At 34.6% G+C, this 24,498-nt stretch overlaps 1 protein-coding gene across 1 annotated transcript in view; it reads left to right on the top strand.

Annotated features, from left to right (window-relative positions):
• The window catches only part of plxna3 (plexin A3), a 199,168-nt gene that overhangs the window by 4,010 nt on the left and 170,660 nt on the right, over nt 1-24,498 (top strand). The window contains exon 2 of the mRNA XM_073819872.1: nt 4,205-4,387. Within this exon, the coding sequence (XP_073675973.1) occupies nt 4,205-4,387 (183 nt within the window). The remainder of the gene's footprint in view (nt 1-4,204; nt 4,388-24,498) is intronic.

The following is a 24,498-nucleotide window of genomic DNA, read 5'->3' as shown; positions in this document are numbered from 1 at the left end:
TTGAATAACGTTCAAACGAATTCAATGAAGAGCACGCAAAAATGGATGTGAGGCTTTTTCTCTGCGACTGTTAGACGTAAAGAAACCATTTGGAGTGTGTTATAACAACCATGACCTGAGGCTACCTGCACAGTTTCAGCGTCACCTGGTGGTCAGGAGATATGAAAAATTGCTATTTTTGCTTATAAATTCTGGAGCATGCCGAGTCGAACCATACCTAGTTTTCCCATGTCAGCCATTTTGGGTGTCGGCCATTTAGAATTTTGTTGTAAAATGCTACATGTTATGAGCGCATTGATCTTGGTAGATTTCTTGAATCATGCCAAAAACATTGATACCAATTATGCTATAATTGACCAAACTTCCTCTCCGCCATTTTGATTTATGTTGAAAACCTACTTTTACGAACTACTCCTAGACCGATTTTCATCAAATTTGACTCAGATCATCTTCAGACCATGCTGGCAAAAAGTTTTGGATTTTGCCGATATACGAAATGGTTATCGTTTAATGTGCCATTGTCACCTCACACTGACCACGCCACATCAGTTTGGTAACAGCTCCACCTATTGGTCAAAAGTGATAACCACTATTCATTAACCACTATTAATGAAATTTTCAGAAATGCTTATTACTTTTCATTACATTGGCCTATTTTAATCAAATTTAATCTCAAAATATTCCTTGGGTCATGTCGAGAACATAGATACCCATTTTGCTGAGATGGCTGAACTTCTTGCCCACCATTTTGATTTATATTGAAAACCTACTTTTTCGAACTCCTCCTAGACTGTTGGTCCGATTTTTGCCAAATTTGACTCTTATCATCTTCAGACCATGCTGGCAAAATGTTATTGATTTTGTCGATATACAAAACGGTTATCGTTTAATGCAGCAACAAATTTGCTGGAAAAATGCCAAACTGCGTTGCAAAACTTTGACATGCTGACACCAAACTTTGTAGGTACTATTGACACCTCACACTGACCAGGCCACATCAGTTTGGTAACACCACCACCTATTGGTCAAAAGTGATAAGCCAATAAATCATATTAGTACTGGTTATATTTATGATTTTTTCAGCCATTTTGACTAAAATCTTCGTAAAATGGTTTTAATTGCTCATTGCTACAGTTGGTCTTATGCTCCATGCCTCTGTTAGCTCCTCATTTTGCCTCTGTTGTGCTTGGCCCTCTTAATTAATGCATGCAGCTGTATTTGTTTTGTTTCTATTTAAAGTTAAATGTTTTCTGCATAAGCATGACAGATTTAATATGTATTAGTTTAGTAATTGTCGTATGCATGCAGTTCTGTCATGCATACTCAACAGTTTGTATTGAGGTGCTGAAGCCAACATTTTGGTTTCGAACCAACCCTAGCATACATATTGAATCATTTTGCAGCATGTCGTTTGATATGTTAGTTGTCTGGTAGTTATTTAGTGACTCTGCGCTTGTAAACTTAAGCTCTCGTCGCGCTACAGTAGCAATGTTTTCCCCCTCAGAAAAATAACAGAAAGCATTAGCAAACCGGGTGAGTTTGTTTTTCCTTTTTGCTTGCCTGGAGGACAACCAGACGAGAGGGCAATTTGCGACCGCGGCTGTAATTGCGCCGGGAACAATAGCACAACACCTCGCGGCCCAGTCAGAGCAGATGGGGCGAAGATGGCGAGTGCCGATGACCTCGTTCCTTTGGGGGGAGTGGCCGTGGTTGTTTTTATGAGCAACAACAGGGTTCCCCATGACTGATGCAAATCTGCTCCTGATTCCAGCGCCGCGGCTGCCGGGGTATTATTAGCTCTTTCTCATGCACAGCAACGGCCCTCCGCCTTATAATGAGAGCGTGCGTGTCTGCCGCGAGCTCATGCTTCGTTTAATACATTTACCCTTCATATGCATGCGCAAAAACAAGCCGTTCCACCGGCCAGCATCACCCTCTCAATCATCATTCAACGGCACGCTCTCGAGACGCCCATCGCCTCGAAGAATTTGGGCAGAAGGTGCCAAACAATTCAGCTGTTGCTGTTGCACCTTCATGTTTGTCATTACCGGCGTGAAACGTCTTGCTGTTGGAGCTGATGTCATTCATCCGCAGGCTAAGCTGACCTCTCCTTGCACTTTACTGGGGTTTTTATGATCCGTTGGATGCCGAGGTCTGGAGGAAGCGAGATTAAACGGCTTTTTGTTTTTCGTCGAGCTCTGAGAAACCTGGTAATGAGTCAATGGTTCACCTCCGGGTTGAACCGGGGGACTTGGTTTGGTGCTAGATGACATCATTAGTCGGCCAGATGTTAGTTAACGCAATTGATTTTTGAATAACTCTTCTGACGTTTTCTTGAGGAGGGATGACATACAGCGATTTTCGTGTTTTTTTCCTCCATTGTGTCAGTGGACAGCCATTAAAATCGGCTGAAATAGTGCTTTTCAGAGACGCACCGAGGGTAAATGGTGCCTCTTTCGGGGGAGAGAGCACATCTAAAGTGATAAAGCACTGACAGTGAGGTAGATTGCAGGATGATGTCATGTCTCACCGGTCGGAGCGCGCCGGCCCCCCGGTCTGATCCCCATGGGCTCACTTTCGCAGTCTCTGTTTGGGTGGCTCTTCTCTGTCTGATCTATTAGCTGGCACTTCCTGTCTGAGATGCTGTGATTTGACGACAGCTGGAGAAAGCTGTTGTTGCGTCTTCAGGGTATTTGTTTGCTTGTGTGGATGTGTTTTGTGATTTATGTAAATGCATTCTAATGTTTAACCTAAAATCTGGCTCACAAATTAGTTTTTAATTTATGTATTTTGATTGAACTTTAATGTCCCAAAGATTTCCTAAATGTTATTAAACAATGGCATAGTTCTGGCTACTTAATATTGGTTGTTAAGGCTCGTCAAAGCACCAACAAGTAATTATTTTATTTTTATATTATTTTACAATTATTTATTTGTTATCCTGGACCACAAAACCATTCACGGGTATATTTGTAGCATTGCCAACAATACATTGTATAGGTCAAATTTATTTATTTATTTATTTTCTTTATGTCGAAAATCATTTGTATATTAAGTAAAAATGATGTTCCATGAAGATATTTTGTAAAAAAAATTTTACTGTAAATACTAAAACTTAATTTTTGGTTAGTTATATGCATTCATAGGAACTTCATTTGGACAACTGAAGGTGTTTTTTTTTTTTTTTTTTTTGCACCCTCAGATTTTTCAAATATTGTCCTATCCTAACAAACCATACATCAATGAAAAGCTTATTTATTCAGCTTTCAGATTATGTTTAAATCTCAATTTAAATTTTATTTTATTTAAAAAAAAAATCACTGTAACAAAATTCCTGACCCTAGAGTGTAGTTATTTATTTTTTGGTAATATTTATTTGTTGCATTGTTTTGTGGTTTTTGTGATAAAGCTTTTTATTTGATATTTTAATGATTTTTTAAATTAAATTAATTTAAATTAAATTTTATAAAAAAAAAGTCACTAACCGAATTGCGAACCCTGTTGTGTAGTTTTTTTATTTAATATTTTATTAATTTTATACCATTTATTTATTTTTTGGTAATATTTATTTGTTGCATAATTTTGTGGTTTTTGTGATAAAGACTTTTTATTTTATACATTTTATTTATTTTTTTAATTTGAACAAAATTACAACATATCATCTATCAAGCTTACCCTGTCATCTGTTTTTTATTTGTTTTATTAATTTTATGCTATTTATATATTTCTTTATTTGTGGTTTTTGTGAGAAAGCGACACTTTTTATTTTATTTTTATTTTTTTAAATCACTGTAACAGAACTGTTAACCCTATTGTGTAGTTATTTTCATATAATATGTTATAAATTAAGTAATATTTGTTTGTTGCTTTGTTTTGTGTTTTTTGTAAGAAATCTGTACTTATTTTATTAATTTTTTTTTGTTTGTTTGTTTTAAATCACTGTAATAGATATGCTAACCATGTCAATTTATGTTTGTTTATTGCTTATTCTGAAATATATTGTATTTGTTTTACATTTATTATTATTATTTTTTTTTTGTAAAAATGTATTTATTTTTAAATATTTATTTATTTAGTTAATTTTAATTCTAAATAAATAAAATGTAAATTTTTACACATGACTTTCACTGCTAAAACGTGAACAAAAAACAATCTTATGAACATTATCTAAGTACTCTTCATTGTTTCCCGTTTCATCCCATAGCCCAAGCAGATCGGCGACGATTTCTGTGGCCTGGTTTTGAACCAGCCTCTCGGAGGACTGAGGGTCATTGAGGGCACTCCTCTCTTTGATGACCGCACTGACGGTATGGCGTCCGTGGCCGCGTACACCTACGGAGGTCATTCAGTGGTGTTCGTGGGGACTCGCAGCGGCCACCTCAAGAAGGTAAGAACAAAACAGTCTGTGTCTTACAACGCTGACTGTTACAGAGATATTGTCACGCCTGGGCTTTTGGTTTTTCCTTGGTGTTGGCTGATAGGAATGTCATAGTGATATGGTGAAGAGGTGGACAAGTGAGTTTGGTTTTATTTGAAGTGCGTTGACTGGCTAATCCGTTACTAAATTCTTCCAATCTGTTAGTGATGCTGTACTACATCAGGTCAAAGTCAACAGTGTGTGCAACCAGTGTTACTTCTGTAGTGTGACTTATTTCACAGTGAAAAAGGACATGTAGAACTTGAGACTTGCTTTCATCCATAGGGAATTAATTGATTTTTCTATGATCGATGGTTGGACTTGAACTAGTATAAGGGGCTGGTGAAGTCAGCTGAGAAGGATTTTAGTTTTATTTTTGGCAAAAGCCGAGCATGTTTTTTCCATTTTAATGATTGCAAAGATTTTTTTTTACATGTTTGTTCATGTTTTTTTTTTTTGGTTAATAATCTGCTTTAAGAAGCTAAATGGAGGCCATTTTGACTTCATGTTGATGTAACAAATCCCTAGTTTTTACATGTTTTGACTTGAATTAGAAAGGTAGAATACTTTGGGTTTTATGCTTATGTTTTATGTGTACACTGCTGTTCAAAAGTTTGGAGTCGTTAGATTTTTTTTTATTTTTTTTTATTTAACGTCTCTTATGCTCACCAAGGCTGCATTTATTTGATTCAAAATACAGTAAGAACAGTAATATTGTGAAATATTATCACACTATATATAATAACTCTTTTTTTTTATTTGAATATATTTTAAAATATAATGTATTCCTGTGATGCAAAGCAAAATTTTCAGCATCCTTACTCTAGTCTTTGCTGCTCAAGAAACATTTAACACACTAGTGCACACAAAATATATAAAATGGGTTTAATAAATAGATTTGGTATTTTGATTTACAGTTTAGCTCTAAATAACATGCTGAGAGTGAGTTTTTACAGCCCTACACTTTCAGACTGCCATCTTTGACTCCTGTGTTGTCTCACAGTTTTTTTTTTGAGCATCCCGCCATGCGCGTTATGTTTTTTAGCCAGTGTGTTAAGTTAAAAATAAATTTTTAACACTCATCTCAAGACCCCTGCGTTTTGTTACAGTCTGTTGCGCTCCTCCTGGCTGTTTTTTAACCCAGTACAAGTCCCTTTGGGGTCAGATGAACCTGAAGTAAGCCTACAAATATATATACAGTGGAATGCAAAAGTTTGGGAACCCCTTTGCAGAATCTGTAAAAATGTGAATTTTGACAATATAAGAGAGATTGTTCAAAATGCATGTTTTTTTGTTTTGTTTTTTTTTTAGTACTGTAATGGGTAAGATATTTTACATAAAAGATGTTTAAATATAGCCCACAAGACAAAAAAATAGCTGGTTTGGAGCGGTTTGGGAACCCTTGGTGTGGTTACCTGGATGATCTACTACTGTTTTTTTTTTGCTTTGTGTTGGTTCTTGATGAGTTCCTTGTTTGTTTCAGATTCGTCAGTTTCTTTTGCATATTTGAACCCTTTCCAGCAGTGACTGTATGATTTTGAGATCCATCTTTTCACACTGAGGACAACTGAGGGACTCGTATGCAGCTATTACAGAAGGTTTAAACGCTCACTGATGCTTCAGAAGGAAACAAATGCAAAGAGCCGGGGGGTTAAAACTTTTTGAATTTGAAGATCAAGGTAAATTGTACTTAATTTGTCTTCCAGGAAACATGCAAGTATCTTCTGTTGCTTCCAAAGGTCAGTGCTAAATGTAAAAAAAATAAATGAATAAAAAAAGATTTCAACAAAATAAGAATAATTTGGACTTCATCCTGTTCAAAATTTTCACCCCCCAGCTCTTAATGCATTGTGTTTCCTTCTGGAGTATCAGTAAACATTTGAACCCTTTTTTAATAGTTGTATTAGCTGACTTCTAATAAGCACATCACGTCTGATTATAAGGGACTAAAGCGTTCAAAATGCGCACGGTTGCGGTCTGGCAGTGTGTTCCAGGAGCGGTGCATCTGCAGCAGTGCAGAGATCATTTCTGATCAGTCTGTGCTGCACACGTAGAATTAAAGTGACAGCGCATTGTTTGCAGTAAGGATGAACAATGATTGAAACAAAAATGTCATAATTACATAATAAATGCATATAATTAAAGTCTACTGTGTTTCACAGTCAACGCATATGGGTTTTTGGCTAAGTTTAAAGAAAAAGCATTTTTAGATAAGGCAATAATATGTGGAACTCGTGGAGGTAGGAAAACAAAGTTCTTTTATTAACAGCAGGATTGCTTGTAATAAAGATTTAAATGCAAAAGAAAAGGCAGTAGAACTGTCAGTTTCTGTCAATAGTAATTTTTATTTTAGAATGTTTGTGATACCATAAGCAGTTTAAATGTTTTGCCAGTGGCTTCAGCAACTTAATATAAAAATATAAAAACAAGTAATTGCAAAAGTTAAAAGCATTGAATAATGTGTTGCTTCAATGTATTGTTTACACTCGTCTATGAAAGATTACTGTTATGTATTACTGTACTGTGTAAAAAAAAACAAATCACAATGCTGAAAAAGCATTTTCAATAACAATGTTTGGATTTGAAATCAAAATGTGGAAATCAGACTTGTGCTATGTGTAGGCTATTGTGCAATAATTGCGCAATTCTTAAAAAAAAAATGCACTGCATGATCAAATATTTAGGTGAGATAACGTCTCGGTTACGTATGGTAACCCTCGTTCCCTTTCTGTCGTTCACTTCGACGTTGTGTCGAATGTATGACACTAGGGCTCCCAAGAGCGACCCCTAGTGTCGTACATTCAACACAGTGTCGAAGTGAACGACAGAAAGGGAACGTCTCGGTTACGCATGGTAACCCTTGTTCCCTGATGGTGGGAACGGAGACGGGTTGCTCTTGGGAGCCCTAGTGTTGTACATTCGACACAACGTCGAAGTGAACGACAGAAAGAGAAGGATATATTCATGAAAAATGTCAAAAAAAAAAATGCTCTGCTCCACCCCTCAAATTAAAAAACTGATTAAATGGCTAAAATTCCTGATTGGAGTTTCACTATAAATTCTACATGATAAAAAGAAGGCTTTAAAAAGATCAGTATTGGTGATCGGTTCGGCAGATACTGCTTCCTGTGATTGGCAATCGGCCTGAAAAATCCTGAACGGAGCACCCCTAAATTGAACTGTTCAGAATCATTCAGGTAACCAAGAGATCCCAAACTTTTAAAGAGGGTTATTTAAATAATTTCAGCTATTTTTTTTTATGGACTATATGTAAACGTCTTTTATGTAGAATATCTTACTCAGGACAGTGGTAAATAAAAAATAATATGCATTTTTTATAATCTCTCTCATTTTGTTTAAACTATTCACATTTTCACAGATTCTGCAATGGGTTCCTAAACTTTTGCATGCTACTGTAATCTTGACTGAACCAATTAGCCGTTGAACTGAATCGCAACTGCAACCTAAAGAAAGGAATGTTCGGCTTCATTCCAAGATGTATACAAACCACCAACAAAGCCATAATAAAAACACCACCTTGTGACTCAGTCATCCAGACCGGAGCAGGCAACAGCTGGGGATGTTTAAAGAATAATATGCCCACTGGTGAGTTTATGATGGTTCTCCACAGAAGTTACTACTTTTTTTTTTTTTCCCCCTCAAACAACAGCTTGACTCGTTCATAGCTAGCATTTCGGCCCATATATGCACAGTGCATCTCGAGGGAGCCAAAGCGTAAGGGTGGAGTCGTTTTTTCGGCCGGTCGTAAATAGTTCAAGCTGTGTATGAAAAGAGAGAGAGAGCAAAACCCAGTCGGCATTAAAGTTTAACATTACTCAGCAGCCGCCCGGCCTGATACGTGCCCTATATTAGGTCATCGTGAAGAACTTTTATTCACGACGGCTTTAAGTTACAGCTCATTGAGAGAATTAAAGGAATTAGATTAGATGGGAGGCCGATGAGAAGCTGACTTGGCTCTTTCTCGGCAGACATCATAATTAAAATGAGGTAGATGGTGAGGAAAATATGCTACAGTTTTGTGAGCGTCCGCCACTCCAGCGGCCAGCACCCAGCGCCCAGCTGGAGAATATAAATGCGATCACATCCATTCTGCGATCGGAATGAACGAGCAGGGGTCAGTCCTGTGGGAGCCGTCCTGTTTGGGATTATTTACGGGCGTTCGTGTCTAAACATGTCCTGATATACCTCTCTCGGAGGCCCGGTGCGATCGCCGCAGATCAGACTGTTTGGAAACAGGGATACATCCGGAGATTGAATTCGGGTTCTTGGCTGGCGGTCGTGCGATTGTCCATCGTTAATAAACAGAATACGCCGCTTGTGGTCGTGCTGATAATAAGCAGCTCTGTTTGTTGATTCAGATTATATGATGTTGCAGAAATGCTCCCTCACCCATATGGCCTTCATATTGACCGCAAATCACAATAAACAGAGATGTGGGGGAAATCGTAATGTTTGTATTTTCTCGCAAACATTCTGTCAGGATGAAATGATAAATGGTTTGTGTACGAATCTGGTCGGTGTTAGGCAGAGGCTCGCTTAGAGGCTGGTAGTTATGATTTTATATATGTACTGTTTGTTCTTGCATAAACAGGAGATGTGGAGGAAGTGTGGATGGCTTTTGCTCATGTTCCAGGGAAAGCTGAAATTTCCTCAACAGGGTTAGACAACCAAACGTATCTGGAAGCTTAAGATGTGGCTAGGTTACAGTTTGCTTTACTTCTATGTGTTTTTTGATGAAGCAAGCAAACAAAGAGAATTCATATAAGGATCTAAAAGTGTCAGTTTTTTACAATGTACTGCTCAACCAGTTAAATGTTTAACCCTGACCAAAAAGGGTTGAAGTGTGAAGCAAAAACTTGATATATTAGCTAAAACTGGCATCAAAACAAGATCTTGTATTAAAATGTACTTTTAAAATATATATATATATATATTTTTTGGATTTTAGAGTAGTAAATTCTGTTTTTATTATTATTATTATTTTTATTAATACTATTAGCTAGTGCATTCAAAAGTTTGGGGTTGGTAAGATAAGATTTAATAACTCTCTTATGGTCATCAAGGCCAAGTTTTCACAGTAATTTCACAGTACTATTTTAAAATATTATTGTAATTTACAACAACTTTTTTTTCTATTGTAATGCATTTTAAAATGTAATTTATTCCTGTGATTTATTCCACTCAAATATGATTTTATTTTATTTTATCTATTAGCTAGTGCGCTGCCATTCCAAAGTTTGTGGTTCATGTGATTTATTTTAAGATTTTATAACTCTCTTATTCTCATCAAGGCAAAATTTTCACAGTAATATTTTGAAATATGATTGTAATTTTAAAACAACTTTTTTTTTCTATTGTAATACATTTTAAAATGTAATTTATTCCTGTGATTTATTCCACTCAAATATGTTAATTTTATTTTATTAAAACTATTAGCTAGTGCACTGCCATTCCAAAGTTTGTGGTTCATGTGATTATTTTTTTTAAGATTTCATAACTCTCTTTTACTCACCAAGGCTTCATTTTCACAGTAATATTATGAAATATTATTGTAATTTAAAACAACTTTTTTTCTATTGTAATACATTTTAAAATGTAATTTATTTCTGTGACGCAAAGCTGAATTTTCAGCGTCTTAACTCCAGTCTTGAGTGTCACATGATCCGTCAAAAATCATTCAAATATGCTGATTTGCTGCTCAAATGATAAATCTTTTTGTTATTAAATATTAATTTTCTTATTATTATCAGTGTTAAACGAGTGTTTATTTTTATATTTTATTTATCAATTTATGAGGAAACCTTGATACATTTGTTTCAGTATTTTTTGACAGCATTTGAAATAGAAATATTGTAACATCACAGATGTCTTTACTAAACACATTTTTCTAGTTCTAGTTTTCCCCCATGCTCTGTTTAGTCTCTGTTTAGATTCACAAGCAAATAACTTTTACGTACTGGTTAGTTTTCGCAATCATTGAAGAAATTTGTAAGGACGTGTGTATATTTCAACATTTTTTGTGTGTGTGTGTGAGCTAAATTATGTACAAATATTTTTTTGTATTTCAATACATTTTTGCTTATTCACTTCTTGTAAACATACTAGTTACCAAAACAGCTTTGTGTTTGAACATGGTAGCTGGCCACAACAAAGAAAAGTGTTTTTTTTCCTGACGTTTCTAGTCTTTCATTGGCATATGAATAGATGATTACATATAACTCATTTAGCCACAAAAAAGCATCATTTATCTCTCTGTAAACGCTCTCCGAAAGGCCCGTTGTGGTGATTGTGTACAGTGGTTTTCAGAGTGTTGGTCTACCTGCTATAATGTGGTGTAGAGAATACAGGAGGAGGCTGGGTAATTGCTCCATATCTCTCCTCGCAATGGCTTGTTTGTTTTGGCAGGAGAAAAGAGACAGCAAGCCGCTTTTCTCAAGCTGTACGGAAATCACCCATGAGTCTTTAGTGCTTCCTGTCCCTAGTTGGCTGCAAGTCGGAGTCAGTCGAGATGTCGTTTTGACTCCTGAAGTCAAAATACTGGAGAGTTTTGTTACATAGTTTCTCTGAATTGTCCTGCTTGTAAAAGAAGACCCTTTTTAGCTTGGGTTTAATTGGCTGTTACTTTTGCTTATTCTTAGTAATGCTAAACTTTCTCTTAAAGGGCCCCACTCTGTGATATAGACATAATTGATACCTCAAATTGTGTATCTTAAGGAGAGTTATGTTCATTCTGTGTAAACATTTAAACTTATGGTTTTCACCTGATGGAAATTAATTAAACTGACGGAATCATAGAGACTTGTGATACTTTTTATCTTTTGATCCATTGGCCAGTAAATAAACTTTACTTATCTTTACTTTACTTTTCAGAGCACCTTACCAATGGCTAGCAACATTTCCAAAAAAAAGCAATATTTACCCTTAGAAAATGATTTTCAGTGGCATTTATTTCTTTGTTTCTTTTTTTCTTTGCAACATTTATAATTTAAGAGGTATTTATTTACTAATGTATTTTCTAACCATATAAAATATACACGGTAACATTATGCAGAGTTAGTTTTTTTTTCTTAATTTTTACATTTCTAATTTTAAAGGGAATTTATATATATATATATAATATATATATATATATATATATATATATATATATTTTTTTTTTTATCATATACAGTATATGAACAATATACAGTACAAATACTTCAGATTTATGCTGGGTAAATTTTTTTTTTCTAATTTATTTCTAATTTATTTTCTAATTTCATTTTATATTTCTGATTTAAAAGGTATCATATAAAATACATTCCGTAATATCTTTTTTATGTCAAATACATCAGATTTATGCAAGGTAATTAATTTTCTAATTTTAATTGTATTATTTTTTTTTTTTTACGATTTACTAGTAACATTTAATAATGTAAAAATATATATTTTAAGGGGTATTTATTTATTTATTTCCTAACCATAAATTTCTCATTTTAATTAAACATTTGTTTTATTATTTGAATGATTTACCAGTAAGAATTTAAGCATTAAAAATAAATAAATAAAATAAATACCCCTTCAATTATTTATTTATTTCTTTACCATATAAAAAATACACGATAACATCTCTTTTTATGTAAAATACTAATAATTTTTTTCTAATTTTAATTAATTTTTTTTTAATTTGTAATTAAAGAGGTATTTTTTTTATTTTTTGCAACATTTATAATTTAAGGGGTATTTATTTATTTATTTTCTAACCATATAAAAAATATACATTAACATCTTTTTATGTCAAATACTTCAGATTTTTTTTTTGTACATTTTGTACATTTGAAATTTAAGGGGTATTTATTTATTCATCCATAAGCTATTATATCAATTATTTGTCAAATATTTCAATATAATCACTTTATTAGCACAAATTCTCACATTCTGGATAGTACCAGTGATTTTTAATGATTAAAAAAATAGAAACTAATTTCTGCCCCAACATTTATAATTCCATAGGCAGTTTTTCCATTTTAATAATGATTTTCCGGTGGTCCTCTGGTCCCCCCCTTAATTTCTAACCCTATAGCAGTCTAGTATCATGAAAGGAGTGCTCCTTTCTCCTGATTTCGCTCCTCATATTTTTTTCTTAAAATGTAAATATCTAGTTTAACATCCTATCCCTGTGAAACGTCGTGCAGCATTTATGCCTGTGGCTTCGACTGCAGTAATCCATGTCTGGTCTATCAGGAATTCTCTCCCTCCTGTTGTACTTTTACAACTGAGCGTTTAAACCGGTAGCCTGGCACCGTTTCCGGCCGGCCGAGATATTTAACAGCAAGTGCAAAGGCAAATGAAAATAAATACAGCCAGCTATTTTCCCTTGCACCTGTGCTGTTCACATGCCAGTCACAGAGCCGTGGGGCTGCCGGAGGATTCTGCAGTCTCAACCTGAGCAGGAACAGCCAGGAGATAATCTGACCACTGGGAAATAAACCCAAGGTTGTCAGGTTATTATTATTATTTTTTTTTTATGGAACACCTTTGCCGAGCCGGCGGTGTGGGTGAACGTGTGCATGTATATCATTGTGTTGCGTGCACAAATGGATGTACGTGTCTGCCATTGAATCCTTAATCGGGTGCTTTTATGTTGGTTTATTGTACAGTCTATTTAGCGGCTAAAAGGATCTCAAGGTAGCTGTAGTATATCACCAAAATGGCCCATCCTGTGCTGACCTATCGTCCCCTCGACCTTGTGTTTCCTGCATTCACAAAAAGAGGAAGTCATTGGCTGTGTTTGGAATGGAATACTAGCTCTATATATACTCATTACTCCCTGCTGTTTAGTAAAAATAGTAAATGAAAACAGAAGGCATTATTCTACTGAAAACATTTCAAACTATTGTGTGCCACATAGGGCTGGGTTTCGATCCTTGTGTTTTTATAGCAAATTTTAGGAAAAAAATTCACAAATTTGCACAAATGAATTAAATTTAATAAAAAGAAGGTTAGAAAACATGCACATAAACTGATTTACACATTTATTCCTAGAAAATGCATGTTAAAGGTCACATTTAGTGTCACGTCACGTGACTGAATAATTCACTCAGATCATTAGCTGCTATTAAGTTTTTAGAGCGTTTTGTCTTTAAACCACATGCATTTATTATATTTAAGGGTTCAAGCGCATAGCACTGAAACCCTATTGGAGCTGTTAGAATGGCGAGGGCTTCGCAATCTCCACATAAAACGGATCTTGTAGACCAAACCGTAAGTCGTAGAAACTTGAGACTTGGAGGGATGGTAGTACTCACAACGACTACAATGTCACCAAGGCTCACCCCAATTGGCCTGACGGGGGCGCTACAGCCATCAAAAGTACGAAATCTCCTAAACCGTTAGTCGTAGGCCCAAGTGTCTTTTGTCGTTGGAATCCTTGGCTCACACACAATTTTTTGGTATTTTGAATTTTTGGAAAAAACTACTTTTGCAAACTAGTCCTATGTTTTTTGCCCAATCAGAACCAAAGCAGTGCAGAAAGATTCTCTGTCAATAATGTTCAAAAAAGTTTGACTCACCGTCGCAAAGAGACGCCAAAACGTTCAAAAGGGGCAGGACCACTTTTAGTAAAATGCCTGTAACTCCTGAACGGAATTAGATACCTTCACTAAACTCAGAACACTTATGTAAGAGCTCAATCTAAGGTAGAACCTCTAAAACCACTGCAGTCAATCAAATTGTTTGTTAAATGGTTGAGCAGATGTAAAAAACCTACTTTTGCGAACTAAAAAAACACTAGTAGCAGTACCGTTCTATGTACTCTCTAGGTCAATAATTATCAAAAAACGTTGAAATGTATCCTTTTGGGAAGCAATAATGGGGACGTTTGGAAAAAAGGCCTGTCCAAATGTACCCAAAATTCTGCAAAAATCTAAACTTCATGAAACCTGGTGAGCACATGTGACAGGTGATTCTAAACAAGCATGCAAAGTTTTAAGGAGATCAGACCACAGCTGATATAACAGTCATAAACATTAAAATTACCTGAATTTGCCAAAAATGTTTTTTTAAATGATTGATTTTGGTGGTTACATGAATGCTAAATAATGTCTTTTTCTGCTTAAATGCCTTAAAGCGCTTGAACCCCGGTAATCGCTGCTTGCAGCTGTATTTAAATTAGATATTTGATACATTTTTCATTTATTTACAATTGTTTTGTTCTCTTGAACACATGGAATGGAAACATAATTGAAATGTTTTTATATTTATAATTGCAGTATTGTGGATTTCTTGCATGAATTAAGTTTGAAAAATGGATGGGAACAGCTAGTCCTGTCGAGTTATCTCATTATGTTGCATTTTTCAGCAAGTCAAGTTATCATCATGAAAATAGCATATTTGTTTTTAGCTTTTTCATTATTTTGTGTACAAATGTCTATTGCAACTCTGAAAAAAAAATTGTGATTGTTATTACTTCTGATGACGTGCAAGATCCTGTTCCCCCACAGCGACCACTGCTAATCAAAAGAGTGTTTCCCAACCAGTTAGCACATTGTTGAGTTGTTAACTTGCTCAGTGAAAGCACAATGGAACATGATCAATTGCACCAATTTTTGCATCTCTACTATAAAGTGATATCTAATTTTAAAGACTTACTTAAAGATAGGGTACACCCAAAAATGAAAGTCCTGTCATTAATTACTCACCCTCATGTTGTTCCAAACCCATAAGACCTTTGTTCATCTTCAGAACAAATTAACATATTTTTGATGAAATCCAAGAGCTTTCTGACCCTGCATAGACCGCAACGCATCCACTACGTTCAAGGTCTAGAAAGGTAGCAAGGACATCGATAAAGTAGTCCATGTAACATCAGTGGTTCAACCAAAAAGGTTATGAAGATAAAAATACTTTATTTTTGTTTTCTTTGCACACAATGACTTTATTAAAAAAAATTTCTCTTCTGTGTCAGTGTTTGACATGCATTTACAAGAATACCATAAAAATACCATGAGTACCATGATTTTTTCAATGTCCTTACTACCTTTTTGGGCCTTAAATGTACAGTTACATTGCTGTCTATTCCGGGTCAGAAAGCTCTCAGATTTCATCAGAAATATCTTAATATGTGCTCTGAAGATGGATAATGGCCTTACAGGTTTGTAATGACATGAGGGTGAGTAATTAATGACAGAATTTTCATTCTTGGGTGAGCTATTCCTTTCGAATCAGGCACTGTAAAGCGGATGAGATTCTGCTTGGTTGGGATCTTACAGGATTGTTTATCACACTTAAAATGGACCGTCAGGTCAAACTCATTGCACTATAGCGTACAGTATTTTCTGCAGTGCACGTTTTTGCAAATGTAGTTGGTTATCCTAGTTTTTCATGCATACAGAAACATCCCATATGTATGCGAATAGTAATGGTTGTGTGCCTAGTATACTATTGCAAATGCAATTGTGCAGTTTTGAAATGAAGAAACGGATCCTATTACACGTGCCGTCTGTGATCCGGCGTGATCATGTTTATGTTTTATAAAGATAAATACACCAGGGTGAAAATTCTCATTCTGCACCCAGTCTTAGGCGTATGATACATGATTGAATCCGGCAGATTAGTGTCCCTGTCGCAGTGTTCAAATTGATTACTGCCTTTTAAAAAGCGTCAAATCCCCGTGCTTCACCACAACCGTGTGCCGCGGCTCACACAATACCGCCGGTTTTTCTTATGAGCACCATCAACTGAGTCACTCTAATCCTCATAATCATGCATGAGCTGCAAGTATTTTAATTTCTTCTTCTTCATCACCTGCCTTTTTTCCCCTCAGCTTTTATGTTTCGCCATGTTAGCATCTTTGTCTCGAGCGGATGAAGGCTTCAGAAAGCAGCCCGAATCGAACGTCTCCGAAAGGTCAAAGCTGACCACTCCATCGGCCATTTTGTGCCTCATTTTTGCTCTATTCAAATCCAAGTGCGATTGGGCTGGAAATTGGAGCTAATTTACTGGCGTAAATCAGCAGAAGAGCGAGGCGCGGGCGTGGAAATGGCCGGGAGGCTGATTTACGAGCGGCTCGGCCTTCAGCCACGTTTGATCACGGCTAAATCTGTTTGCCGTAAATCCGCTGTCACGGAACGAGACGGGGAGGGATGCGTCGAATCTCGGGCCGGGCTGCACCGCGGCAGCGTCGACCCGAAACGCATTACAACCTCTTGATAACAAAGCCCTGTGTCATTAAGAACGAAGCCGGGAGAGTGTTGGAGTTGGTGTCTCGCTCCACTCCTTTAATTAGACGACTGTTTTCTACCTGGGTAACAGATGTGTTGCTCTCCTCGGTGGAGCGGCGACAGACAGAAGCCGCTAGATGATTTCTCAACGCCACTGAGCGCTCATGTTGACGTGTTTGGACCATCTGAGCACTTACTAAATTTACTGCGTTTCAATTTTTGATGCAGCTTTTTAGGCCAGCTTAAGTGTGTTCACTTGCATTTAGCAGATCATTAATTACTAAAAATCTTCTTAAGATCTGATGTAGGAAGCTGTCATTTCTGAAGGCCTGCTGTAAGATGGATGGTCTGAGTTGTTGCAAAAATGGCAGATTTACGCGCACTTACCATTGTCTGGCAACTGTAAAAGCCTGTTTGGTAGAAGAATAGTTTTTGTTAAAAATAAATGCAATTATTTATTGAAAACAGTGTTATTTGAGTATTATTTAGATACTAATTTTAGTATTTACTTTTAGCATTTAATTTTAAAAATTTCCATTTTAATTTTTTAGTAGTTTTTGGTGGTTGTCATTTTTTTTTTTTCTATTTATTTTATTTATATTTCTATGTAACTTTAACTTATTTTTATTTCGGTTTAGTTTAAGTCATTTAAATACTTTATATTTTTCTATTATTTGTATTATTTATAGTTCTGTTCAGCTGTAACTTATTTTTATTCCAGTTTAGTTTTAATTTTTTTTTAAAGAATTTTATATTTAATTTTAAGTTTTACATCTAATATTTATATTTTTTCTATTATTTCTATAATTTATATTTTTATGTAGTTTTAACTTATTTTTATTCCATTTTAGTTCGTTTTTTTTTTTAAAATATTTTTTACATTTATTTATTTTTTATTGATATATTTTTCTGTCATTTCTATTATTTATATTTCTGTGTAGCTATAACTCTTGGAATTTTTATTCCAGTTTAGTTTTAGTAGTTTTAGTACTTTTTAAAAAAGAATTATATTTTTAATTTTGACTAAGTTTTACATCTAATATCTCTATTTTATTTCAGCTTTGTTTCATGCTGATGAAATTATTAATAGTTTTAATTAACAGTAGCAACACTGAATGAAGATAAGTTTGTTTTTCCCTGTTGTTATGGTTTTATATTGGCAATATGACACTTATATTTAAAGTAATTTAGTGTGCTTAATATTTATTTAGTGAGGTTAAATTATGGTAACATAACATCCCAATGATTATTTCTTTAAATATCTGAGACTTTATATATTGTTACTGATTTTACTGTACATCCACCTCATCGACTTCTACTATTGTTTTTTTTTTTCTTCTACTCAATTTTTTTTAATTAATGATTGCTTTAAACTACAGTGTTTAGATGGAGTCTATTGATTTTAATTTCAAGTCTTTTACCTGGCTAAAAATGTCATTGAAATGTCACTGGATTTGTTAGAAAACGCTGTTTAATTTTGACATTTTGTCTGAGTCGGCTCTAAAGACCCATAAACGTCAGGCTGTGTTCGGCCCGATGTGGATTGTGCTTTATCTGAGTCAGTGTTCCACTGTAATTGTGTCTGGCATTATAATACTGTACTGCATCACATCCAAGCGTGAGGTAAACCTGCACTTTTAGGCTTACTAACATTGGCTGTTTTTGATCTCAGTGTGATTTAGGATGGGATTCTGGTTCGGTGTATGTAATGGAAACTTATGTCAATAAACGTGGGTCAAGTTCCTCGGCCTATAAATACAAATTTAGACTTTCATAAAAGAGGTAATGGGTAAATTTTCCTGTTGTATTCACATGAAAATGTACTGTACATAACAACAATCCAGCAAGTTGTATTGTACAGTATAGTTGTGCCATTGTAAAACTGCTGTAGTCAGAAACACATAAACCCAAATGTCAGTGAAGACATTTGGGTTTATGTGTTTCTGACTACAGCAGTTTTACAATGGCACAACTATACTGTACAATACAACTTGCTGGATTGTTGTTATGTACAGTACATTTTCATATTCCAATCATATATGCCTTAAGATTTAAATGATTACTTATTGTTGTTAATAATAATAATAATAATAATAATTTTTTTAAGCGTTTTTAACGCTATTAAAGCACAAGGAACTATATTTATGAGGCAGTTCTTGTTGGATTTCTTTGGAGATTTCAAATATGAAATTTAATCGTAAGTTTGGCGAACAGTTTTGGAGAATTTGATGTTTCCCCATTCAAAGAGATAGGAGCTGCACTTGGATGCCCGAGTAGCGTTTCAAAGATGGCCGCCGAGTGACATGACTTGTCTTAAAAGGACTTTGTTGATAATCAATTGATCAAGTTCTGGCTCCTCGATAACACTTTCTTTCCTGTTAATATTTAAGAAAAACCCTTTAATTCAAATTCTCTAGTTCTTTACTGATATCATCAGGTGCCGCAGAACAGGAATGACCCAGTACCGCTGCGTTTAGCTGCTGGACGCTGTCTGCATCATTTGGCCGGGTGTACGTCCACACATTGGCAGTAATCACTTTACCTCAGCGCCCCGGCTGTCGCAGGTACAAGCTAATGAACACCAGCGCTTATATGTGTAGTATTGTAGGATTAGGCCGGTCGGGGCCACCTGCTGCGCGGACGCGGCTCTTATCTCGCGCCTCGTGTCATAATTTAATGGGAGGCTTGATAATTTCATTAAAGGTCAAGACAGACGCATCTCATAAATGGAAGCCGGGTGTTTAGGAGGGCAGCTCTTAAGCACCTGTCTGGGACCGTGTGCCGTAAAGGCCCTGGGCAAGTGCCCGACTTACTGTGATTCAGGAACTGTGTCGACTACAAATGGGCGGGATGAACAAAATCTTATTTCACGCTGTGAGTCATTTTGTATCACGCTAACAGTGTGTGCCACTATGCTGGAAATTCAACCAAAAATTGGTTTAGATATTAAATAACCCTGTGGCAATGGCTGTTATGGGTAATCCAGTAAATAAATTAAAGGTATTTTTTTTGGAACTAGACACAAACCAAAAAGCTTAACATTTATTTATCACTTCAGTTAAAAACAAGATAGAAATAATATTAGAAAATATTGATTATATTAATGTTTCTATGAATAATATTTGCACAATGGTTCAAATATACTGTTCAAGTACATGTTTTTCTTTTTGAAAAAAGTCTCTTCTGCTCACCAAGGCTGCATTTATTTGATCAGAAATACACTAAAACAGTAACATTTTGAAATCTTATTACAATTTTAAATATCCGTATTCTATTTGAATATATTTTGAAAGGTAATTTGAATGAATGAATGAATGAATGAATGAAGTCTCTTATTCTCACAGAGGCTGCATTTATTTGATTAGAAATACAGTAAAAACAGTGAAATATTATTACAATATTAAAAAAAATATCTGTTTTCTATTTGAATATGTTTTCGAATGCAATTTATTTCTGTGATCAAAGCTGAATTTTCAGCATCAATACTCCAGTCTTTAGTGTCACATGATCTTGCTGCGCAAAAAGCATTGCTTCGTATTATATTATATTATATATTTATTATACTTACTATTATACTTTATAAAAGTATTGACCCAAGACTATTTTATTTTATTTTATTTCATTTTATTTTATTTTATCTCATGTGGCTTTGTTGAAATAAGTATTAATTAAAAAGAAAAAAAAAAACGTATTGGCCCGAAACTGTTTATTTTATTTTATTTTTTTTTATTTTATTTTTTATAAAATATTTCAGTTTAATGTAGCTTTGTTAAATAAGTATTAATTAAAAAAAAATCTTATTGACCATTTTATTTATCATCTTTTTTTTCCCCTTTTATTTATTTACATTTTTATTTTATTTTATTTTATTATTTTATTTAATTTTAAATAAAATATTATTTTATTTTTATAAAATATTTCAGTTTAATGTAGCTTTGTTAAATAAGTATTAATAAAAAAAATCTTATTGACCATTTTATTTATTTTCTTTTTTTTCCCTTTTATTTATTTACATTTTTATTTTATTTTATTATTTTATTTAATTTTAAATAAAATATTTTATTTTATTTCAGTTTAATGTAGCTTTGTTGAATAAGTATTAATTAAATAACTTATTGACCATTTTATTATCTTTTATTTACATTTTTCTTTTTTTTTATAATTTAATTTTCATTTATGATTTAATTTGCAAGTTATGCTTAGCATTTGGACTATTTGCATGATAAAATGTGGTAAAAACTCATCCCCTTTAAATCTCTGCTACTTCAAAACAGGCATGAGATGCAGCATCATATAAATATCATTCTGTTCCATGATTATGTCATACGTAACCGTCCTTTAAGAAACAAGACTTGTTGGGTTCCAGACAAACCTAAAACCCGCCTAATTATTTAGAACTTTCTATTTAAGATGCCAATTAGTCAGCTAGTCATTGAGACAACCATCATTCCCAGTCTCTTGTCATTCACTACCATCCAGGAAGCTCCCGCTGCTATTCTAGGAACTGTTTTCCACCTAAACTTTGACACAAAATAATGCGTCGCGTTTCAGTCTGCCTGCCAGCAGCTCGACACTTTTTATCATTCAGTTCCCATTCCGTCATCTCTCAATTTCCGCCTGGCCTCACCTCCGTGCCTCCGCTAACCTTGGAGCTGCGTGCTTAAAATGAGCCATAAGATTTGCCATTTGTTTCTCCTCCTCGAGCTACACGCAACCTCCGTGCCATTTATTGCACAGCCGCTGCCCAGAAGAAAACGACCCTTCCGTCTGAGTACAGACGCATTAAAACGACTAATAAAACCCAGTAGCGTGTCGCCGTACAGATTTAAATCTATATTTGGTGGCCAAAGGACTCTGATATTGAACGCTAATGTTGTTTTGTTAAGTGCGGATCGGATCTACTCGCGTCGCTTATGAATTCAGCTTTACAGCACGGTAGACTTGACGCTATAAGGTTACACCGAGAGTGGCTGTTGTGGTTTTGGCACGCTAGCGTCGGCCAGACTGAGAGCAAATGTCTCTTACAAACAAGCCGTCTGATTTAAGATAGCACTGGTTTGCAGATGGCTGAATGCGCTGTCTGTCCTCCTAAAGAGATAAGTGAAAAGGGGTCTCCAAAAACTCCCCGTACAAATAGTCGACTTGTCACATGATTAGAGATGAGTTATTTAATAAAGGATTTCACAAAGGAGAGCTCTGTGGATGACCTGCGTGGTACGATCACACACACTGCTCTTGTCTCTCTGTCACTATAGCTCCATTCACTTCCCATCTGTTTCTGAGGAGGAAACGGCCACAAAACGCTGATACCTGCTGAAATGCTGGAGCAAATGTTCGGCTATGGATAAAGAGCGCTTTAAAACAGTTGCTGGACGCGCTTCTTTTGTTTATGAACGACTTGTTACTATATGTGATCTTAAACGAACAGAAGTTGCAGGTTGTTGTGGTTTTGTTTACACAGGTTGCGCGTCCATCTGCTGGTTTGTGGTTTTTGGCTTCACAGATGTTCTTTGTTGTCGTGTTGTTGCACACAATTTTTTTTTAAAGTCCTAAGAATAAAATCTAGTTCTTTTTAGATGGGGTGATGGGGTCATGGAAGTCCTGGAAATGTGAGGGATTTTTGTTTTGAACATTAATATTTAATATTACCAATAAATAATTTCTAAGAACAATATTATGAGGGTAAAAGCACAAAATAAAATAAATATATATGTTTTGCTCTATTTTTGTAGTGTATGTGTATATATAATATTTTAGTATTACGTTATATAATTATTTATTATATAACATTTTAATTTATAAGGTCAATTTATGTATAAATTATGATTAATATTGTAATATTACTGCATTAAATATTTTATTGTTAGGTAATTTGATATCATTGTTAATATATTATACTGTAATATATTATATTATATTAATTTATAGTATTAATATTTATATTATACATTTTATATTAAGGGGTGGAAGCATAATGTGCTTTTTATATTTTTCTCTATATTTTTGTTGTTCACCTGTAGTAGTTATTTTTGTGTGCTTTACAGCACTAATTATTTAAAAACAAAAACTATATAAAGAATATATGGGAAAAAATAGTATTAATGTAATATAAAATATGTTTGTATACTCTAATATAATAATATTTGTATTATTTATTATATAATATTTGAATGAGTGCAATTTGTGAGTTTAAATTATTCAAACTAATTGTTTGTTATTTGATATCGTTGTGTTTGTATAAATATATTATATTTTATACTGTGTAATAGTATATTATTTTTAAATATATGTTTTTAATTGCTGTTTTATTTTATTTTTTAAGTTTAATTTTGAGCATTGAGTATTAAAAAACTGTAAAATTATAATAGTTAAACATTATCATTTACTTAGGTTATCACTAAATATTTATTCATTTATGTGAATTTGGGCACTATAATGTATAATGTCCTTGCATAGGAATGTTTTTTTAAATGTTTTATATTTTATATTATTTTTTAAATATTAATAAAACATTTTATAATTATTTAAAAAAATATATATATAATTTACTAAGGATATCGCTGAATATTTATTTAATTAATTTATTTTTGCTTTTTAATATATTTACATTTTATGTTTATTCATTATAGAACAATTCTAATGTAAATATGATGTAACTATTTTTTTCATATCCTTGCATTGCAATGTTTTAATTACTTTTGTTTTTAATATTTATTTTATACAAAATTATTTTTACTTTATGTAAACAAAATTCTTCTTATAATATATAATTCTTAATTTTCTCTATAGTATAATATAGTTTATAGTAAAATGATTTCTGTGCTCTCTCTAAAATCATTACTAAATTTTTTTTCCAGTTATCCAAAACTATTGGTCAAAAGGTTTGGGAGCTGTTTACATACAGTCAGCCGTTTTACATTTAGCAGGTCTCCGTGTGTCTCATGTCAGGAGCAACAGCAGTTTGGCCTTTCCGGCATCCTCATGTGCAGGTTGGAAATCCGGGTTGTTTACGCTTTTCCCTTTCCCTCTGTGTTGATAGAAGCTTTTCTGCCTGTCTGGCATGCCAATAATGGAAAGCAATCCGCTGTGAGTATTTAGATATGGATATGGTTTGTCCAATGTAATTAGCTTTGGCCAACTCAGGGGATCAAATCTGAGGCCGTAAAATAACTGGAAGAGACAGATGGCGGAAAGACGCGTCACTCCGCTCTGCCCCCGTTCGACAGCAGCCTCATCCAATTCCGTCTTGGATGACCACAGCAGAACCTTTATTTGAACAGCAAACAGGAAAACGCTCAGATGTAAATATGCTTTAGCAAGCCCAGAGAAAACAATTCGCTAAATAACCCGCCGACAAAAAACAAAGCGAGTCGCCGTGTCGCATTTCACGTCGATTCCGACAGGGGCCCTTTTCCCTTTCACAGGCCCAGATATGAATATCGTAAATGGCTTTGCTGGAAATATTTAATTCTGTATTCTTTGTATCAAATTTTCAGCTTCCAAATGCATTGGTCACAGCGGCAGCCAGACTCCACAGCTTTTCTGAGGTAAAAAAGCAGTGCTAAAATATTACCCTCGGTTTTAACCGAGAGCGTGAGATGGGTTTCAGAAAAGGTGAGAGAAAGAATCCACGACTTGAACTAAGCTGAACGTTTGGCCGGGATGTGTTCTCGAGGGGAAAGCGCTTCTCCTCCATTTTGTTGGGCTGCAGAGAAGCGCTCCGGCCTGATGTTTGATGTCAGGGCTGAAGAACTGTGGGACTCGTATCTGCGGCGGGAGGCAGCGAAAGTAGATTTTTTCGCACTGCGTGTCAGAGCCAGGCACCTGGAACTAGGTCACTTCTCCAGGAAGAGGCAGGAG

Source organism: Garra rufa, chromosome 15 (genome assembly GCF_049309525.1).
Source record: "Garra rufa chromosome 15, GarRuf1.0, whole genome shotgun sequence".
NCBI classification, from domain to species: Eukaryota; Metazoa; Chordata; class Actinopteri; order Cypriniformes; family Cyprinidae; genus Garra; species Garra rufa.
Note: the sequence above shows the minus strand (reverse complement) of the source record. Positions and strands in the feature narration are given on the sequence as shown.